At 36.2% G+C, this 19134-nt stretch overlaps 1 protein-coding gene across 1 annotated transcript in view; it reads left to right on the top strand.

Moving 5' to 3' along the window:
- ACVR1C (activin A receptor type 1C) overlaps positions 1–16157 on the top strand; it is an 81383-nt gene extending 65226 nt beyond the window's left edge. Inside the window, exons 5-9 of the mRNA XM_008138670.3 lie at positions 656–823; positions 2897–3053; positions 4779–4903; positions 8460–8590; positions 13572–16157. Coding sequence (XP_008136892.1) covers positions 656–823; positions 2897–3053; positions 4779–4903; positions 8460–8590; positions 13572–13703 — 713 coding nt within the window. The 3' untranslated portion in view covers positions 13704–16157. The remainder of the gene's footprint in view (positions 1–655; positions 824–2896; positions 3054–4778; positions 4904–8459; positions 8591–13571) is intronic.
- The last annotated feature ends 2977 nt before the right edge of the window (positions 16158–19134 follow it).

Raw genomic sequence — 19134 nt, 5'->3', positions numbered from 1 at the left:
CTGAAAGCTAAAGCTAGCTCTAGGGACTATAATGCCTAAAGAAGACTTAGGCTGGTTTCTCTTATGCTAAAAATCTTTTATAAGCTTGATTAGCTTTTGGTTAAATAGGGGAAAACTATTTGAAAATGTCTAGTTATTGTAGTTGGCTCTTAATATAAACTTTTGGGGAAAATCGTCAACTTCATATTTGAAAGGTAAGTAACATTAGCATTCTTAGAATGTTAGAGCTCCTATGGCAGTACGAATACTTTGTGTAAATTTTTTATATTTCTATTTTTTATTGGTACAATATTTCTTAAAATCTCAAGAGAAATTTATAACACAACACTGAGCTTAAATGCATCTCTCAGTAGTTTCTCCTATAATGTGGTTGCTATCATTGGCAAATATCAAGGGAATAAGAAAGTTGTTCAGTCAGAATCACGGCCTCACAGCTTCCAATAGCTATGGTGGGAACATATAACAGGTTGTAATATATCAACATCTTCAGGAACTCATTGAGATGTTTTATTTTACGAATTCGAACCATCGACATTATCCATGAAGGAATTAACTTTGTTAACAATACAGATTTACTAGAAGCACTGACATTTCTTAAAAACTTTTGGCTTCTTTTTCAACATATATTTACAGCACCCAAATTTTTTCCTGTTAGATAATGGAACTTGGACCCAACTTTGGCTTGTCTTGGAATATCATGAACAGGGCTCCTTGTATGACTATTTGAATAGAAACATAGTGACCGTGGCTGGGATGATCAGACTGGCACTTTCCATAGCTAGTGGTCTGGCCCACCTTCATATGGAGATTGTTGGTACACAAGGTAGGTATTTTATTTCTCAGTTTTTCTCCTTAAATATGAGGATAGAAACACTAAGTTGTATGTTATTTATTTACTAGAGGCCCGGTGCACAAATTTGTGCATGAGTGGGGTCCGGCTGGCCCAGCCCGATCGGGGCCAATTGGGCCAGGCCAGCTGGGGGGAGGGGCCTCGGATCGTTGGCCAGCCGGCCCCGCCCCCTGTTCAAACTCCCGGTTGAACTCCCAGTAGTGGGGACAATTTGCGTATTAGTCTTTTATTATATAGGATTTTTATTAATCATCACCCCAGAATATTTTTAAAAAAATATATTTTATTGATTTTTCACAGAAAGGAAGGGAGAGGGATAGAGAGCCAGAAACATCGATGAGAGAGAGACATCGACCAGCTGCTTCCTGCACACCCCCCACGGGGGATGTGCCCGCAACCAATGTACATTCCCTTGACCGGAATCGAACCTGGGACCCTCCAGTCCGCAGACTGACGCTCTATCCACTGAGCCAAACCGGTTTTGGCAACCCCAGAATATTTTTTCCATTGATTTTTTAGAGAGAGTAGAATGGAAGAGGGGGAGAGAGAGAGAAACATTGATGTGAGAGAGACACATTGATTGGTTGCCTCCCACACGTACCCCAACTGGGGCCAGGGATCAAACCTGCAACCCAGGTACATGCCCTTGACCAGGGATTGAACCCATGACCCTCCAGTCCAAAGGCTGATGTTTTATCCACTGAGCAACACTGCCCATCTGCCCATGGAGGAATACTATGTTGTATTTTAGTATTTAGTTGTATTTTAATTTATTACAGTTATCAAATGTAAAGAAACACTAAAGGTACTTTATAAAGCTGAAGATTTTGTCATGATAGAACCAACTCTCATCTACATACTTGTCATTTTGTATATTATCCATAATATTTTTATTCCTGGTGATTCCATATTTACCATTTAGCATGTACATCTGAGAGATCTGGCTTTGATGTCAAGGGCTTCATATTCAGAAAATACAAATAATTTATTTTTTTTACCTTTGATAATTAAAATAATTAGAAAGGGTAATGTGATCTTGAAAAAAAATCTATATATCATGTACTTGAAGATCAAACAATACCCATTGTCTTTTCTATTTACTGAGTTAATAGAGAATTAGCTCTAGAAAGTTATTAGTTCCGTCAGAGTATTGGTTCTCCAATTTGGATTCATGATCCTTTTAATTTCTTAAAAATGATTGAGGACTCCCCAAAGTTTTTTTTTTTGCCTGTGAATTATATCATTAATATTTACTATATTAGAACTAAAACGGAGAAATTTAAAAATACTAATTTACCTAAAATAACAATAATGATTTAGCCAATTAAATATTAGCATAAATAACATAATTTTAAAAAATTCACATATTTTTTTATAATGCAAAAACCAGTTTAGTAAAAATTATGGTTTTGTTTTACATTTCTGCAAATCTATTTAATGTCTGGTTTAATGTCTGGATTTTCATGCCTGTTCTTCATTCAATCTGCTCCAACATGTTGCTTTGGTTGAAGTATGGGAAGAAAAGGTGACATCGCCCAGACATATAGTTGGAAAACAGTCTCGAGGACCCCCAGGGATCTTCGGGCCACATTTGAGAACAGTTCATCTAGGATCATAGACGTTTGAAACTTATTTTGTAAGAGAATATTTGCTGTGTTTTCATGAGTACATAGCAATGCTAATTCTTTCCCTATTCATTCAGCAAACATATATGAGTGGCTACGAAATGTGAACTAGTGATCTAAGCATTTAGGGCACAGTGATGACTAAGACACAATCTCTGCCCATATGCAGCTTATAGTCTAGTTGGGAGAGGCAGATAATTAAACATGTATATGAATAAGTAAGACATATGAAATAGTGATAAGAGCTATAAAGAAGGCAAAATGGGGTACTCTGATGAAGAATGACTTGGGATGCAGAATGGGTGGTCAGGGAAGACCTCTTTTAGGTGACATTTGAGCCAAGTCTTCCAAATAATTCCTTTTGGAGAGATTCAATCTTCCGTAATGACAAAGGTGAATATGCTTGTCTCATCCTTCACAGGCAAACCTGCCATTGCTCATCGAGACATAAAATCAAAGAATATCTTGGTGAAAAAATGTGAAACTTGTGCCATAGCGGACTTCGGATTAGCTGTGAAGCACGATTCCATACTGAACACTATTGACATACCTCAGAATCCTAAAGTGGGAACCAAAAGGTAAGCCAACTTACTTTGGCAGCACACTAAGACTTACAACTGTCCCCTACGCATGAATGTCTGGGATGTGTGTAGAGCCGGGGGCAGAGGTCCAAATGGGAAATCATTAGACCCAAGAAAACAAAAGGTCTTCTCTGGGTCACTGAGCAATTAGTGGCACAATGGTTATAAAGCAAGGGGAGCTGGCATTTGGTCATACAGAAGGTAGCCATTTGGCCAGTGAAGAGGCTTGGTGAAGGAGATGATGGTATATTGTTTTTAGTGTGTCACATTCTGAGAACATATTTTCCTACAGAAAAGAGGAAAACAATGTCAGTAGTATGCAGCTCCTCCAAAGCCTTTATACCTCACAAATGAACTGAAACTCAGGGCTAGTTCTACGTGCTCAGATTCTAAACAACAGATACGAATCAATATAGTGGACTAGAGAGGTGAGGACTGTGCCTAATGCTTACATATATACACTATTGTGTTCTCTCAATATTTGAAAATGTTCTGTAACAACTTCTGCATTTACTCATAGTTGTATTTAACCTTAAGTCTCCCAAATGGATGATGAGTTCGGACACAGTTTCCACATTCAAGGAACAGAATCTCTGAAAGTTAAGAGCAAGCATGATGATATTAACGAGTACACCACACATGTGCAGGACGGCCCCATTTGTAGTGGGACGTCTGGTGTTTTCTTGTTGTGGCCAGCCTGTGGCCATGGGGCCAGCATGCTTCATTTCCTTTTATTTGTATTTCAGGCTCTGTGCCCCTTTGGCATCATCCCAGGTTTCTTGACCTTGAAATGAGAAACAACCCAAACATTTCCTGGAGTTTGTTAAAGGCCCTTGAGAAAGGAGAATTTCTAAGCTGGCATAGTCGGCCTCCAAGCCATAATTGAGAGTCCAGGCCAGTCCCTCTGAGTCCTCCACTTGGTTCCTGGGAGACTTTAATGAGGCCCCGGAAACACTTCAGGACAGTTTATTCAGACTGGGCAGCCCTACGGGGCTTCTTTTCCCTATAAAAAGCAAGCTTTTGACTTTTGCTCATCACATTAGGGACCCTCAGGGGAGGGGAGCCTTGGATGCCAGATTCCCTGGGATCTAAAACTTTTAAAAGAGTTAGGGAACGTGTTGCATCCTCACCTGAAAACTCTGAGAAGTTCTCAAAATCTCCCTAGGACAGCTCGCTAGGCTCAGTCAGGTCTCAGCAACTGTATATTACTTTGATTTAGTCCTGTTAAGATAAGACCGTAATTTTGTTGGAGCCAATATAAAATGTATATGTTTCTTGGAGCCAGTGTGTCCATTCAGAACAGATATTTGTGGGCCACTGCTGAGCTCTGTGTTGGAGGACTGGGCCCACCATGAATAAAACCTACTCTTTGTCCTCAAGGAGCTTTCCTTGGCAAGGAGCTACTGGTAGAAATTGAGTTTCGTCTCTCCTATTGAGTGTTGTGCTTACTGAATCCCCTACGGCTTGTGCTTTCCAAGCATTTGGCTCCTGGCACACATGCTTTAATACTGAGGGCGATGCCCCCTCATTCTATTAAAAATATTTTTAAAATGATGGTCGAGTCAATAACTGTATTATTTAATTTTAATCTGTTATAGTACAGTGGTTCAGATCCACCTGTAAAACTGATGTAAGCTATCTTCACTTGTATTTTGTATCAGGATTTAGTAAGATTATGTTTTATTGGACTTACACAGAATCTGACATGTGCATGTTTTGAAGGTATATGGCCCCTGAAATGCTTGATGATACAATGAATGTGAATATCTTTGAGTCCTTCAAACGCGCTGACATATATTCTGTTGGTCTGGTTTACTGGGAAATAGCCCGAAGGTGTTCAGTTGGAGGTAAGATGTTGGGCATATTCTTTGTGTCTGCTATTATTTGATGTTCTGAATACGATATGTGATTTTTTTTCTAAGAACTATATTGAATGATTTCTTACTAGTTAAGAGAATACCTATTGGCATGTATTTTAACCCTTTGCACTCGCTTGCTTTTTTCTCGATTCCTTTATTTTACTCGGGATTTAATTTTTTAAATACCCCAGATTTTACAAAGCACGGCAGTAGAATAAAAAACTGGAGTTTCTTTTCATACAAACTTATTTATTTGGATTTTTTTTATATTTCAAATTATTGATACATTCAATACAATTCGACATATGAGCTGCTACCGATGCTAACCGTGTCGAGTCACACTCGACATCTGAGTGCAAAAGGTTAAGTGGCAAAAGTAGAGTGTACTGCACATAATGGGAGACTTTATATTATGACTAGAGGGCCAGTGCATGAAATTTGTCCACAGGGGGGCGGTGGGGGGGTCCCCTCAGCCCAGCCTGCACCCTCTCCAATCTGGGACCCCTCAAGGGATGTTCGACTGCTGGTTTAGGCCCAATCCTGGGGATCGGGTGGGCCCAAACTGGCAGTCGGACATCCCTCTCACAATCCAGGACCATTGGCTCCTAACTGCTCACCTGCCTGATTGCCCCTAACTGCCCCCCCTGCCACCCTGATCACCCCTAACCACCTCTGCCTGCCAGCCTGATCACTCCTAACTGCCCCCTCCCGCTGGCCTGGTCGCCCCCCAACTGCCCTGCCTGCCAGCCTAGTTGACCCTAACTGCCCCCGCCCTGCTGGCCTGGTCACCCCCAACTGCCCCCCATGCTGGCCTGGTCACCCCTCATTGCCCCCCTGCTGTCCTGGTTGCCCCTAACTGCCCCCCCTGCCAGCCTGGTCACCCCTCATTGCCCCCATGCTGACCTGGTTGCCCCCAACTGCTCCCCTGCCAGCCTGGTTGCCCCCAACTACCCCCCCTGCCAGCCTGGTCGCCCCCAATTGCCCACCTGCTGGCCTGGTAACCCCCAACTTCCCCCCCCCCCCCAAATGTCCCCCCTGCCAGCCTGGTCACCCCACGCAGCCTGCTGTTCAGTCATTTGGTCATCCCTCACTAACCCCCCTGCCAGCCTTGTCACCTCACGCAGCCTGTGTTCAGTTGTCCGTCTGGTTGTTTTGGTTGTTTCGGTTGTGACAGCCCCTGGCTTTTTATATATTAGGATTACGGCTTATGTGGAGGTGACAGTTCTCCTGATAATTCTGATTTTCATAATGATACTTAGTGAAGCACTTGAAATTTTTACTTGAGTTTGTAAGCCATTAGCCATATCCCTATTTTATACCAGAGATGAAATCCAGAGAAGTGAAATAGCTTGCCAAGGCCACAGGACTTGAACTGAAGTCTCTGACTCTCAGACTTTTCTTATTCTTTTCTTTCCTGTGCTGAGGAGTGTGTGGGGTATCAAGTGGAAGTTGGAGGTGAGCCAAGACTAACCTCCTGATTCTACTGCTCCCAGCAGTTTAGAGATGAATAATGAGAGGAAGAATTTGAGAGAATGAAACCCTACCAATGCAGTCTGATGGTACTCTTTCATCAGTGGGAGAAAGTAAATACTGGGATTAAATAGTTTAGAGTTTTATCTTTCAAGTGAGACAGATTTAGGGCTAAAGCCTTGGTTTAACAACTTCCTGAACATCTGACTTTAGGCAAGTTACTTGGTATCACTTTCCCCAAGTGAAATGAAGAAATGATAAAATGGACCCCACTGGCTTTGAGGATGTAATGGATTAATTCAATTAATTCAGGTGAAGCTTTTAGCACAGAGCAAACTCAGACAAACATTCAATGAAAGAGCTGTCCTTATTTAATCACTACTAACTTTTTGCATTTTGTATTGGTCTCATTTTACCTTACATCAATCTCATTAAAAAAAAAAAAAAGAAAAACTTAAAATTGTGTTTGAATGAGGGAACATACTTTCCCCCTGTATTCACTGATGAGATAACAAAACATTCAGAAAGATGAAACTATTTCTAGAAGCAATATAAATACAGTGATGTAGAACACAGACACTGGAAACCCTGAGACTGGGGCTGAGTTCCAGATCTGCCACTAATAGCTGTCTAACCTTCAGCAATGTCACAACTCTCTTTGTGCCTCAGTTTCCTTGTTCTGTAAAATAGGAATAATATAGTACTTTCTTTAGTCAGTCGTTTTGGGGAATGATTAGTTAAAACATCTACAGGGCTTAGAACCGTGCTTGTTAAATATCAAAATTCAAACATATTTGTCGTTATTTATATTGATATTTGTCTAGCTTTGCCTTTTGGTTTTTGTCCTTAATTTTTCTTCAACTATCAGAATAGTAATGTACTATTAACATGTTTTGTAGTTCATTTTCCAATATTATGACACATCTTGAATGTTTTAAATTAAAAGGATTGTGGTTAATTCAAATTATTTTATTAGGAAATTCTTGAATTCAAGTACTAATCTGGTAATTAAGGTTTAGTCTTTGTCTAAGTATTTGAGACTCTTTACATATTAACCTTCATGTTAAACCATCCATCTTCAAATATTGGTTGCTTCTTTGGACCATTCTTAGTTATAGAAGTTCTAAAATTCAAATGTAACAAATTCAGCTCTTAAAAGATTGTCTAACAATTTTTTTTAAAAAGAAAGCTATTTTATTTTGAAAAAGTTAATTAATAGAGAAATATACTTCACTCATAGCAATAAGGCCATGCTATAAATTTTATAATTAGGTGTTATTTTTTTCTGAATTGCACAGTGGAATGATATGTAAATAAAAATTTATATACTTTTCATAATATAAATTATATTTTATATAATTATTAAAATTATATAGATTTAATGTATTTATATGAAATTATATATAATATGTAGTAGATAGTTATATAATAGTATTATATAAAATAATTATATAATTTATATCTAAAATTTATGTAATTATCAAGATTACATAAATTTTTATGAAGGTGAAGGGATTAGTTAAAGAACATATTTGATTAGCCCATTGACACAGACAATAGTGTGGTGAGGGCCAAGGGAGGAGAGTGGGGATTGGGTGCTGGTGGGCAGAAGGGTGGAAATGGTGGACATCTGCAATAGTGACAACAACAAAAAATTTAAATAAAAAATTTATAAATGTATATAATAACTATTCAACCGAACACTTTAAACTTATATATTTAATTAAAAAAATATTTTTATTGATTTCAGACAGGAAGGGAGAGTGAGAGAGCGATAGAAACATCAATGATGAGAGAGAATCATTGATTGGCTGCCTCCTGCACGCCCCACCCTGGGGATCGAGCCCGCAACTGGGCTGTGACCTCCTAGTTCATGGGTTGACATTCAACCACTGAGCCATACCAGCTTATAAATTTAATTTTATAGTGATGCATAATTTTAATAGACCTGACTTTCTAGTTTTCCATGTTACCATTCCATGGTGCCTAGAAGACTTAATTGTTAAATTATTTCAAATTAAGCATCTTTGTTTATTATTCACACTGGGACATTTAATGTGCAAATTTCTTATAGGAATTGTTGAGGAATACCAGTTGCCTTATTATGACATGGTGCCTTCAGATCCCTCAATAGAGGAAATGAGGAAGGTTGTTTGTGATCAGAAGTTTCGACCAAGCATCCCAAACCAGTGGCAAAGCTGTGAAGTAAGGCTAAATTCTTATGTATATTTTTCCTATTGTAATTGTGAGGTAAGTATCAGGGAGGATTTTCACAGACCATATAGTTCTTCTCTTTTAATCTAGGCATCTAATTCATTTCATATATGTAGGTATATATCTTTGATGTTACTCCCTTTAGCTGTAGTATATACACCTAATGCTAAGTTATGGGGCAGTAACAAACCCAGGTTAGGTAACTTGCAACAACATCTGTGTTCCCTGTGGTGATTCAGAAATCCAGGTGATTTTGATTTTGGGATGCTATCTCAATGCATAATTTTTAGGTGTCTAGGCCAAGAAAAGAGAGGCGCTAGAGAGTCACACACTGGCTCTTTAATGATTTGGCTCCAAGTGACTCACATCCCTTACACTCCCCGTTCCTAGACCAGAACTGGTCTCCTGGTCCTATCTAACAGCAAGGGGCCAAGAACTGTGGGGAGCGAGACATATGGGGGGTACTCAATGTCTTTGCCACACAGAGTATTACAATTTCAGTCATCCTTTTATTTCATAAATTATCCCTAATCCCAAACCCTGCAGAAGCTTGAGTTTATTCTCTTTCCTCAGAAAAGCTTCCTTTTCTGGCAGGGACGGTTGTTGTTTACCTCTTAATCCCCAACAACACATGTACTAACCATCACAGAGTAGACACACAGTAAGTGGTTATTGCAATGCTTGTTCTGCCTTACCTGAAGATACTTTTCTGGCTTCCACAAAGAGGAAGGAGGAAAGGTGGGGAAAGACTGTAAACCATCTCCCCTATTCCGGTTATTACTGTGTATCTTCTGCCATACTTAAATGTAATGCTTGAAGTCTTTTTGTAAGTTACATGTTTTAATTTGACTTTGTCATAGGCATTATTTTATACAGTTGCTTTTCCCCTCCATGCTTCACTCAACTCCTTCTATTTAAGGCAAGACTTATGTCTTGGTGTTTCTATGTAGATAGTTTATCTACATACTTATTTTAGAGGTAGAATTTGAGGCATTTATAACCAAATTGAAATTAAAATTTTTCTTACGTTAATAATGTCATATATATGAAAGAATAAATGTCATATCTGTAAAGTTTAACGTGTAATAAAAAATGAAAGGCAGAAAATTCACTACCAAGCTTTAAAAATGGAAAATTTCCAGCACCTATGAATATTTACTCCTCTGAAGAATCCTTAATTAGTCATAACTAATTATTTATTGCCTTGCTTTTCTTTAGAATTTTGCCATATATATATATTGCTTACTTTTGTATATTGTGAAACTTATTAAATCTCACTGTACATTCTTCTTAAAATTTTTATTTTACTTTCTCTTACATATTTATCCCAAATCTGTTCCTTTTTATTTCTGTATAGCATTTCATTGTATAAACATAGCACAATTTCTTTAACCACTGTACTGTTGATTGTCAGATCTGTGATTTTTCATTTTTTTAAATAATGCTGCTATGTATATATGTATCTCTGTGTGGAAAAATTCCTTTAGGATATTAAACTATAGACTCTTTTGGAGTGCGCATACATATGATTATGTCTCCAAATAATGAGAGTTTTGGGACCAGTCCTCAAGCCTTCTCCTTCTTTCTATTGCACTCTTGAGGATTGCCAGTGTAATGTTGCCTAGAAGTGGTGATAGTGGATATCTTCGTTTTGCTCCTTAGAACCTTGCATTTTCTACACTTAAATATGATGTTTGCTGCAGTTTTGTTTTTAAAAACTTTAATTAGGGTAAATAAAAGTTAACTTTTGTTTGATAAAATGTTTGTGAGGTGATTATATAGCATTTCTGCTTTAGTCTCTTTTTAAAAATTTTATTAAATATATGGGGGTGACATTGGTTAATAGGATTATATAGGTTGCAAGTGTGCATTTCTATGATACATGATCTGTATATTGCATTGTGTGTCCACCACCCAAAGTCACCATATATTAGGCGTCTCCTCACCCCAACCCCCTCACCCTCTTCTCTCTGGTAACCACCACACTGCTGTCTGTGTTCAGAGTTTCAGTTTTATGTCTTACATATGAGTGAAACCATATGGTTCTTACCTTTTTCTGACTGACTTATTTCACTTAGCATAATATTCTGAAGGTCTATTCATGTTTTTGCAAATGGCAGTATTTCATCTTTTCTTATGTCTGAGCAGTATTCCATTGTGTACCACATATTCTTTATCCAGACCTCTATTGAAAGACACTTTGGTTGTCTCTATTTCTTGGCCACTGCACTCCCAGAATAGACCTAACAGTCATTTTTTTAATGTAATCAACTTTTTGTACATATCAACATACACTGAGTGGCCAGATTATTATGATATCTGAATGCATAATAATCTGGCCACTCAGTGTATATCCTACATAATAAAAGGCTAATACGCAAATTGTCCCCTCAACCAGGAGTTCGACCACCAGACAGGCTGGCCAACTGCCCATGTTCCCTCCCGCTGGCCAGGCTGGCCAGACCCCACCCATGCACGAATTCATGCACTGGGCCTCTAATGTGTGTGTATGTGTGTGTGTGTGTGTGTCTGTGTGTGTGTGTGTGTGTGTGTGTATACTGAGTGGCCAGATTATTATGCATTCAGAGATCATAATAATCTAGCCACTCAGTGTATATTGCTGATATGTACGATTTTTGTCTATTTTGCCCAGTATTTTAGTTCTATCTTATTTTGTTTTAACCCCATGTATTAGATATTGGTGTGATTTTATACCATTATTGTTTGTTTAGACTTATGAACATGTTTATAATTTTCTTTGTTCAACATTCCTTCTTGGCTCTCAGAGCTTCCTCTAAAGATCATTTTCTTATTTTCTAATGTGCATCCTTTAACCATATTTTATTTAAATTGTTTTTTGTTAGTGAGGATCTAGTAGTTGTAAGCTCTTTCAGCATTTGGGTGTCTGAGAAAGTCTTTATTTTGTCCACAATCTTAAACAAATAGTTTATATGAGCATAAAAATTTAGGTTCAGAATTGTTTTCTCTAAACACTTTAAAGGTATTATTTCACTGTCTTCTGGCTTCCTTTATTGCTATTGAGAAGGTATCTAATTTGTATCTCTTTTGAGTTAATTTTTATTTTCTTCCTGACTCTTTTAGTATTCTGCAGTTTCTTATGGTGCATTTGGTGTTGATGTCTCTTGATTAGTCTTGGTTGGAATTTTTGGACTTTCTCATTCTGAGGATTTGTAACTTTCCTTGATTCTGCAAAATTCTGAGCCATTATCTCTTCAAATAATTTCTCCTCTCATTGTCTCTATTACTCCTTTTTAGAAAACTCATTGGATACAAGTTAGACCTTTTATTTTACTTTGCTATTTTCTTATTCTCCCCTATTTTCCATATTTGTGTCTTCTTCATACAGCAACTCTCACATTTATCTTCCAGTTCATTAATTCTGTCTTAAGATGTATCAAATTTGCCATTTAACTCACCCATTTAGTTATTTTAATGGCTATGCTTTTTATTTAATTGTTTTGAAGAGAGAAAGAGAGAGAGAGAGAGAGAGAGAGAGAGAGAGAGAGAGAGAGAAGAGAGAGAGAGAAGAGAGAGAAAGAGATGAGACATGAGAGAGACATCGATTGGTTGCCTCCCACAAGTGCCCCAACCAGGGATTGAATCCGCAACCCTTTGGTGAATAGATGATGCTCCAACTAACTAAGCCACAGTGGCCAGGGCTTAATGGTTATACTTTTTATGTCAGTAAGTTTTATTGATACTTTTCTTTTTAAACTATCTATGCTCTTATTTTATATTTATAGTTTGAATTTCTTCTTTGCTTTAAACAAATTATTTTATATATTTATTTTACATGTTATATCATTTAGTTCTAGGATCTAATGTTTTGATGGGTCTGATTTTACTGCTTCTTGTTTCAAATGACTCTTGCTTATGTTACTTTATTTCCTCACCTGCTTGTGAATTTTCATTATGAGCTCAGGCTTACTGCAACAGTTTAAGACTTGGGTTTGATTAAAAAGAACCCATAAAAACGAGAGCTAAGAGTTAGACAATTTTCTTTTCAAAATTCCTTCTAAGTCTGATTTATCCTTACACTCAGAACTTTGCAAACATCTTGCTCTGACACCTTCTGGGTGCTTCAGGCTGTGTTTCCTCTCTCACATGTGGTCCATCAATTCTGAAATTCTGCAGTGAGTTCAGCAGATGCCACCAGAACAGCCACTAGGCTTTAGTGACTTCTTATATCTCTCTGGATTCATGCAGTCTCGTTATCTTCCGCTCGGAGTATTTATTTTACTTATTTACCAATTCACTTAAACTGATTTATTAAATTCAGAATTTTCAATATTTCTATTTAGATCATTATTTTATTGTGGCATAATTTACATATGCACAAATCTTAATATATAATTTGGTGAACTTTTAAAAAATGTATGCGTGTGCTTACCATCCAGATAAATATATGGTAAATTTCTAAGCCATCCCATTTCCCTTTTTTTTTTTTTCATGTCCCTCCTTAGAATATTTTAAACGATAGCCATTCTACCATACCCCCAGCAATCAATGGATGAATTTTCAATTAAAAGTTAGCCTCTGCCCTGACTGGTTTGGCTCAGTGGGTAGAACATCGGCCTGTGGACTGAAGGGTCTCAGGTTCAATTCTGGCCAAGGGCGTATGCCGGGGTTGCAGGCTCGATCCCCAGTGGGGGGCTTGCAGGAGGCAGACAATCAATGATTCTCTCTCATCATTGATGTTTCTCCCTCTCCCTCTCCCTTCCTCTCTAAAATCAATAAAAAATATATTTAAAAAATAGCCTCTGTAAGGTAAATACACATGTGTGTGTGTTGTCAGGATTTTTGAAGAGGTTTGGTCCTAATCTCCTTTTCATATTATTTTTTATTTACTATTTGTTCATCAGAGCTTAGCATCAATTTCTGGGTTTATTGTTTTGCTTCTCATGTACGTGTTTTGTGTGAGTAAAGTCTTTGGTATCTTTCTCTCTTAAAGGCACTCCGAGTCATGGGGAGAATAATGCGCGAGTGTTGGTATGCCAATGGGGCAGCCCGCCTCACTGCCCTTCGTATTAAGAAGACTATTTCTCAACTTTGTGTCAAAGAAGACTGCAAAGCCCAACGATGATAATCATGTTAAAAAATCTCTCGCAGCTTTTTTCTCTCATTTTCCCTCTTTATGTGAATGTGTTTTGCCTTTGTTGTTGTTGTCTACCTCAATGATAATGCAGTACAGTATTTAAGTGTGCAAAGGCAGCATGAAAAAAATAACTCACATCAAGCAGGAGTTGACTTTATCCAATCTTCATGTTGTCTAATTTTATTTTGAAAAGCAACACATCAGCTCATGTATTTAATAAGAAAGATACTGTAAAGGTGTAAAATAAGCTATATAAAATAATAAGCGTCATTAAGGTTTTATTTTACTTGAACCAAGAGTGCATGAATGAATGGAAAAAATGTGTTGAAAAAAAGTGAGATGAGAACATTCATTAAAAATGTAAACTAGAATATGTAAAAATGTAAACTAGAATATGTACATCTAATCAAAATGTAACATCATGCAGTCTACGGTGTTCTCCATTTTTTAAATTAAGCAGGATCTTTAAAAAAATAAATGTTGCTCCAAATTTCATATACAAAACATGGAAAAGTGGAGCTTCTCAGTTGGAAGGTGGAAGTGAGGTCTAGGTCCCAGTTACTTGGTCCCCCAACCCCTACCTTTCCCTTCTCTTCATAATCCATCACCACAGCAGCCCCTGAAGCAAACAGTTTGAAAGCCACTGAAATTGTTACTTCCTCTTATTTACAAAAGAGATGCTTGACATTTGGAGACATGGAGAAATGTCTCAAAGTCACACCACTAGTGGCAGAGCTGGCTCTAGGTCTGAGCCTTGTGACCATCCGCACTGTAGAGTTAGCTAGCTTCTTACTGCCCTTTTAATTCCAACATTATTTTTCTTCCTGTGCCAAAACAGCATCTTTCATGATGATATTTGTGGTTTAGTAACACAAGACAAATTGAGGGTTTTTTGTTTGTTTGTTTGTTTGCAGAATCATAATGGACCTACATGAACTCTTAGGACAATATCCATTGATTTTTTTTCATAGAGTTGTCATAGTCACCCTATTTGTTAGATAAGTATTAATGTTTTCTAAAAACTTGCAGAGGTAAATCAAACAAAGACCCATTGTCAGAAGATGTCTTTAAGATGCATTTCAGAGGTCCCTGTTACTTTTGTGCATACACATTTAGAAGGAAAAGAACAGAAAAGGAAGAGGAAACGAGGAAATATCTTGAAAAAATTTTAAGAAAACCTTAAATGAAGTATAACAACCAAATTCTACAGAGGGTATCAGTAAGTATAAATAGACATTTCCTACCCTTTCAAAATGAGTGAGTGAGTGCAGAAGAAGGCTCATGATAATATTGCCTGTATTCTACTTCCTGTGGAGATAGAAGTGATGAATTCTGAAAAATACATAGAACATTAAATATTTCCTACAAATCTATAATTCTGTTTTGGTGAAGGAGTTTAACATGGTATCTTCTATTGTTATAAAATATTATTTTCTAAACCCTGTTCCTTAGAACACTCTTCTACTGAGATGATCCAAGACCAAAAGGATTATTTGATAGATTCTTAAAATGTGATACTGCACATTAGTGTGTCGTGTGCTTTGATGGGTCTAGCAGTAAAGAAATGTTACTTGGATTTCTTTAGACTGGATTTCCCAAATTATTTGACCATGGAACCCTTTTATTAAGAGGAGGGGAAATCTTTTACTACCCCACATTTCAATGTTCTACAAAGCACAATTTGGGTAACAGTGTTCTGAAGAATATATATTTTTTCCCACATAGACTGCACTGCAGTGCTTATAATTTACTTATCTGTGGACCTGTGTTACTGAACCCTTTTTCATTTGATTGGGATGATATATCAAAGCCAAAAACCTTGCAGCTGTAGTTTGTATATACTTTCATTCTCACTCACCCATTCTTTAAATAATGTGGGGCATCCCATATCTTCCTTGCCACAATATTGGGCCCAATAGGAAAATTAAAAGATAGATAGGTTCTGCCCTCAGGGATTTTAAACTCTAACTTGGGAATGGCAACAGACATGTAGGAGTGTGGGGGAAGAAAGCAAATTGACAAATCAATATAGCACAAAGTAGTATGTTTTGAGTTCTATCTGACAAATTAAGATGATTTGACTTCTATAAGACAAATTAGGATGTTTTCAGTTCTGTTGACAAAGTAGGATGTTTTGAGTTCTGTATGACAAATTATTTTCATTTTGCAATACATTTAGAAACTTCTTTATTTGGCTATTCCAGACAATCTAAATAATATGTGACCTTTTTAAAATTGCATATGTGAAGGATTTTTTAAAAAGCTTATGTGAAGGGAGTAATCTTGCTCATTCTTGTTATCTTCATCTCTCATAGATTATTTCTGCATATATGAGAATGAAGTTATTTATTTACTATGGTTGTACTATAGTTTCAAATAAATGAGAATAACATTTTCTGTTTTACTCACTTATGTTGGGTGAATATGCTTAATTTTTAAGAAAGGCTGTTTTAATCTCTCCATTTTCCTTGTCATTATGTTTATAATTTATTTGAGTATGTCCAAATATTATTTCACGTTTTTATTGGTTCAACTTTCAATCCAGAGAAATCTGTACATTTTGAGATTTTTGTTTTGTTTTTATGTTGGCTAACTATAATCCTAACTCAATAGTTTTATATTTCAGTTACCAAGTACATTATTTTTAAGAAAGGGGGTAAATTAACAAAATGATTAGAAAATTTAAAAGTTCTAATTTTTCTTAATTCTTAAAATTGTAAACAGAAAATGCTCACTTAAAAATAGGATAAAGTTTAGAACATTAAGCCAATTTACTGTATATATCTATGCTGTAAAACTTTATGTTTTTGTTTTTGATGGAGTCTTATTGTGTAATATTTATTTCTTTTGAATTGTGTTAAAAACAAAAAATATTGTTCTTTGACTCAAAGTGTCATTGTTCTTTGCTCCTTTTAAATATTATCTTTGAGTATAATATAAAGCTTGGGAAAATTCTATTTATGAAATTTCAGTACTGTATAAAATAGTGAAGGAATATATATATGCAGCATCACTTCCTTAATATAAGGGAAACAATATTTGTTGACAATTATTTCAGCATGAACTTGTTGCCTTATCATCTTTGCATGTAACTGGGTACAGATTCTGTCGTGTGCTTTCTTCTATGTCTAAAATATTTGGCATGTAACATCAAAAATTCTTAATTTTTGTTCTGACTTGAAAGTTAAGTGAAATATGACTGTGTCATGCACTATTTTAGGTGTAGCACTTGCTTTTCCTCTTTACACTTTCAGTTAACTTCACATTTTAAATTCCATGATTGTATGAAAATAGTATCCTGATTGCAGTGTCTGAAGATTTAAAAATCAGGTTTTAATTTAAAATGAAGATCTTCAATAGATTCATTAGAAGTCCCATAATAATTTAGTACTGCTTTTACTTTAGTAGAATGATTAAACAAAACAAAACTACTGCTATGCTGGAATTTTACCACCATGTGACTTAGTGGGGGCAGAGAGAACTCAGGGCTATCTTTGAGTTTACACAACAGGACGAGGGCACCTACTAGCAAAGCATCTGAGAGCAGGGAGTCCACATTTGCCATTATTCAAAATCCAACATAAAATTGCTTGGCAGGGAATAGTTTTTGATTAATTATTTAAAATAAATATGGAAATGTATTTTGTTTAAATAAATGTATTTAAAATATGGATATTTTATTTCCCATCAGGAAGTTAAGTAAAAGTAGAGTATCAAATGAATACAGTTGAAGGCAATTGATGTTTTCAGTATTCATTCCTTTAAAGAAATTTACAAATATGCCATTTTAATTTACTTGGAATGTTTGATAATTAGTATCTTAAAATGTTATTGCTGTGGACTTTGGAGATATTCTAAATCTCATTTCTTTTGGGAAACATACTACTTTTATGTGTGACAATGCTTTGTGTTAGCCCTCCACAAACTAAGACCTAATGTGGACTTTATGCACTATTTAGTGAAAAGGCTAATCTTTCTGCTCCTGAGGGCTTCTACTAAACAGAAAAAAAATGTCAGTTGGAAAATAAGAAAATTAATCAAAGAGCTAATGTTATAAAAATGTTATAATACAGGCAGTTTTATGAAACATTTCAATGCAAATTTTCAGATATTTGACTTTCTTTTTCCCCCTCTAGATTTTCTTTTACATTTCATTCTTTTTCTCACCTTCTTTTTCCCTCACTGTCTTCCAAAATTAGGTTTAGTCTCTAATTAAAAAAACACACTAGTTATTATTTAATTTAATCATCTCAGTACTTATTCTAATGACAGAGAATCTATCGCTGGTCTAAATTATTACAGATGTGTCACAGACAAAAACAAAACCAGAACTTGGGAATCATAAAGGATGTAAAAGATTTTATAATTCAATTCCCATATTTTATAGATGAAGAAACCAAGGATCAGAGATGCTATTTATTAGCAGAACTGATATGAGAACCCATGGGACCAACCACCACGGTGCCCTACTATATCCAACATTTATTAATGAAAAAATAATTAACGTGCATCTAAACCTACCTTGAATGTGCCATTTGATGGTGATGATCAAATCCTACTCTTTATTTCTGCTGAAATAATTTGCTCACTCATGGTGAGGTCAGTGAGAAAAACGAAAATGGGCTAAGGAAGAGTTTTAAATAGCTAGGTAGTGCTGAATAAATTTTAGGAATTATGAGAACATGGAGTTTCTTAGTGCAAGTAATGATAAGAGATGCTTCATAACTCTCTTTTTCTCTCCTTTCTCTAGGATTGCTGTTTCTCTTTATGCATTGGAATGGGAGTGAAAGATGATTTGGCAGTTGAATTTGAGACAATGTTGATAGCATATTATCTTAGTTTCTCATTAGTTATCTTCAGCACTCATCTTTTTTATTACATTAAAAATTTGTATTTCCTCAATTCTAAACAGTCTGTTATTCCTGTTCTAGTACTTCTAGCCCCTGTCAGATTGCTACACACCAAACTTCTCCACAAGATTTTACTTTCCCACACCCACATATGAGAGGTTGCATCTCATGCTTTCTCTAGTAATGTTTCACTCAGCCTGATGAAGAGGGTGCTTGTTAAAGGCAGAGTGGCTTTCTTTTACACTTTAAAGAAGACTATCAGTCTACTTATATTCTAGCTTTCAGCTAACGTATAAGGAATGTGTCTACATTTGCCTTAATGCTAAAGTCCACTTAAGAAATAGTGACTTGAGCAGAGAATGTGAAATGTATGTCCCATAATGTGATTGCTAATGTTATTTCTGCATACTACTGCTTATTTTGCTTTGGCCATCTTTTAAAATTAAGCTATTATACCATATGGTTTAAATACAATATTATATTGAAATTAGGTAATAATTCCCATTTTAATATTTCTCTAATGAGGGCTGTCAGGGTACTTCTTAATTTAGTTGGGAGAGTATCTCATC

This window comes from Eptesicus fuscus, chromosome 11 (assembly GCF_027574615.1).
Source record: "Eptesicus fuscus isolate TK198812 chromosome 11, DD_ASM_mEF_20220401, whole genome shotgun sequence".
Taxonomy (NCBI): Eukaryota; Metazoa; Chordata; class Mammalia; order Chiroptera; family Vespertilionidae; genus Eptesicus; species Eptesicus fuscus.
Note: the sequence above shows the minus strand (reverse complement) of the source record. Positions and strands in the feature narration are given on the sequence as shown.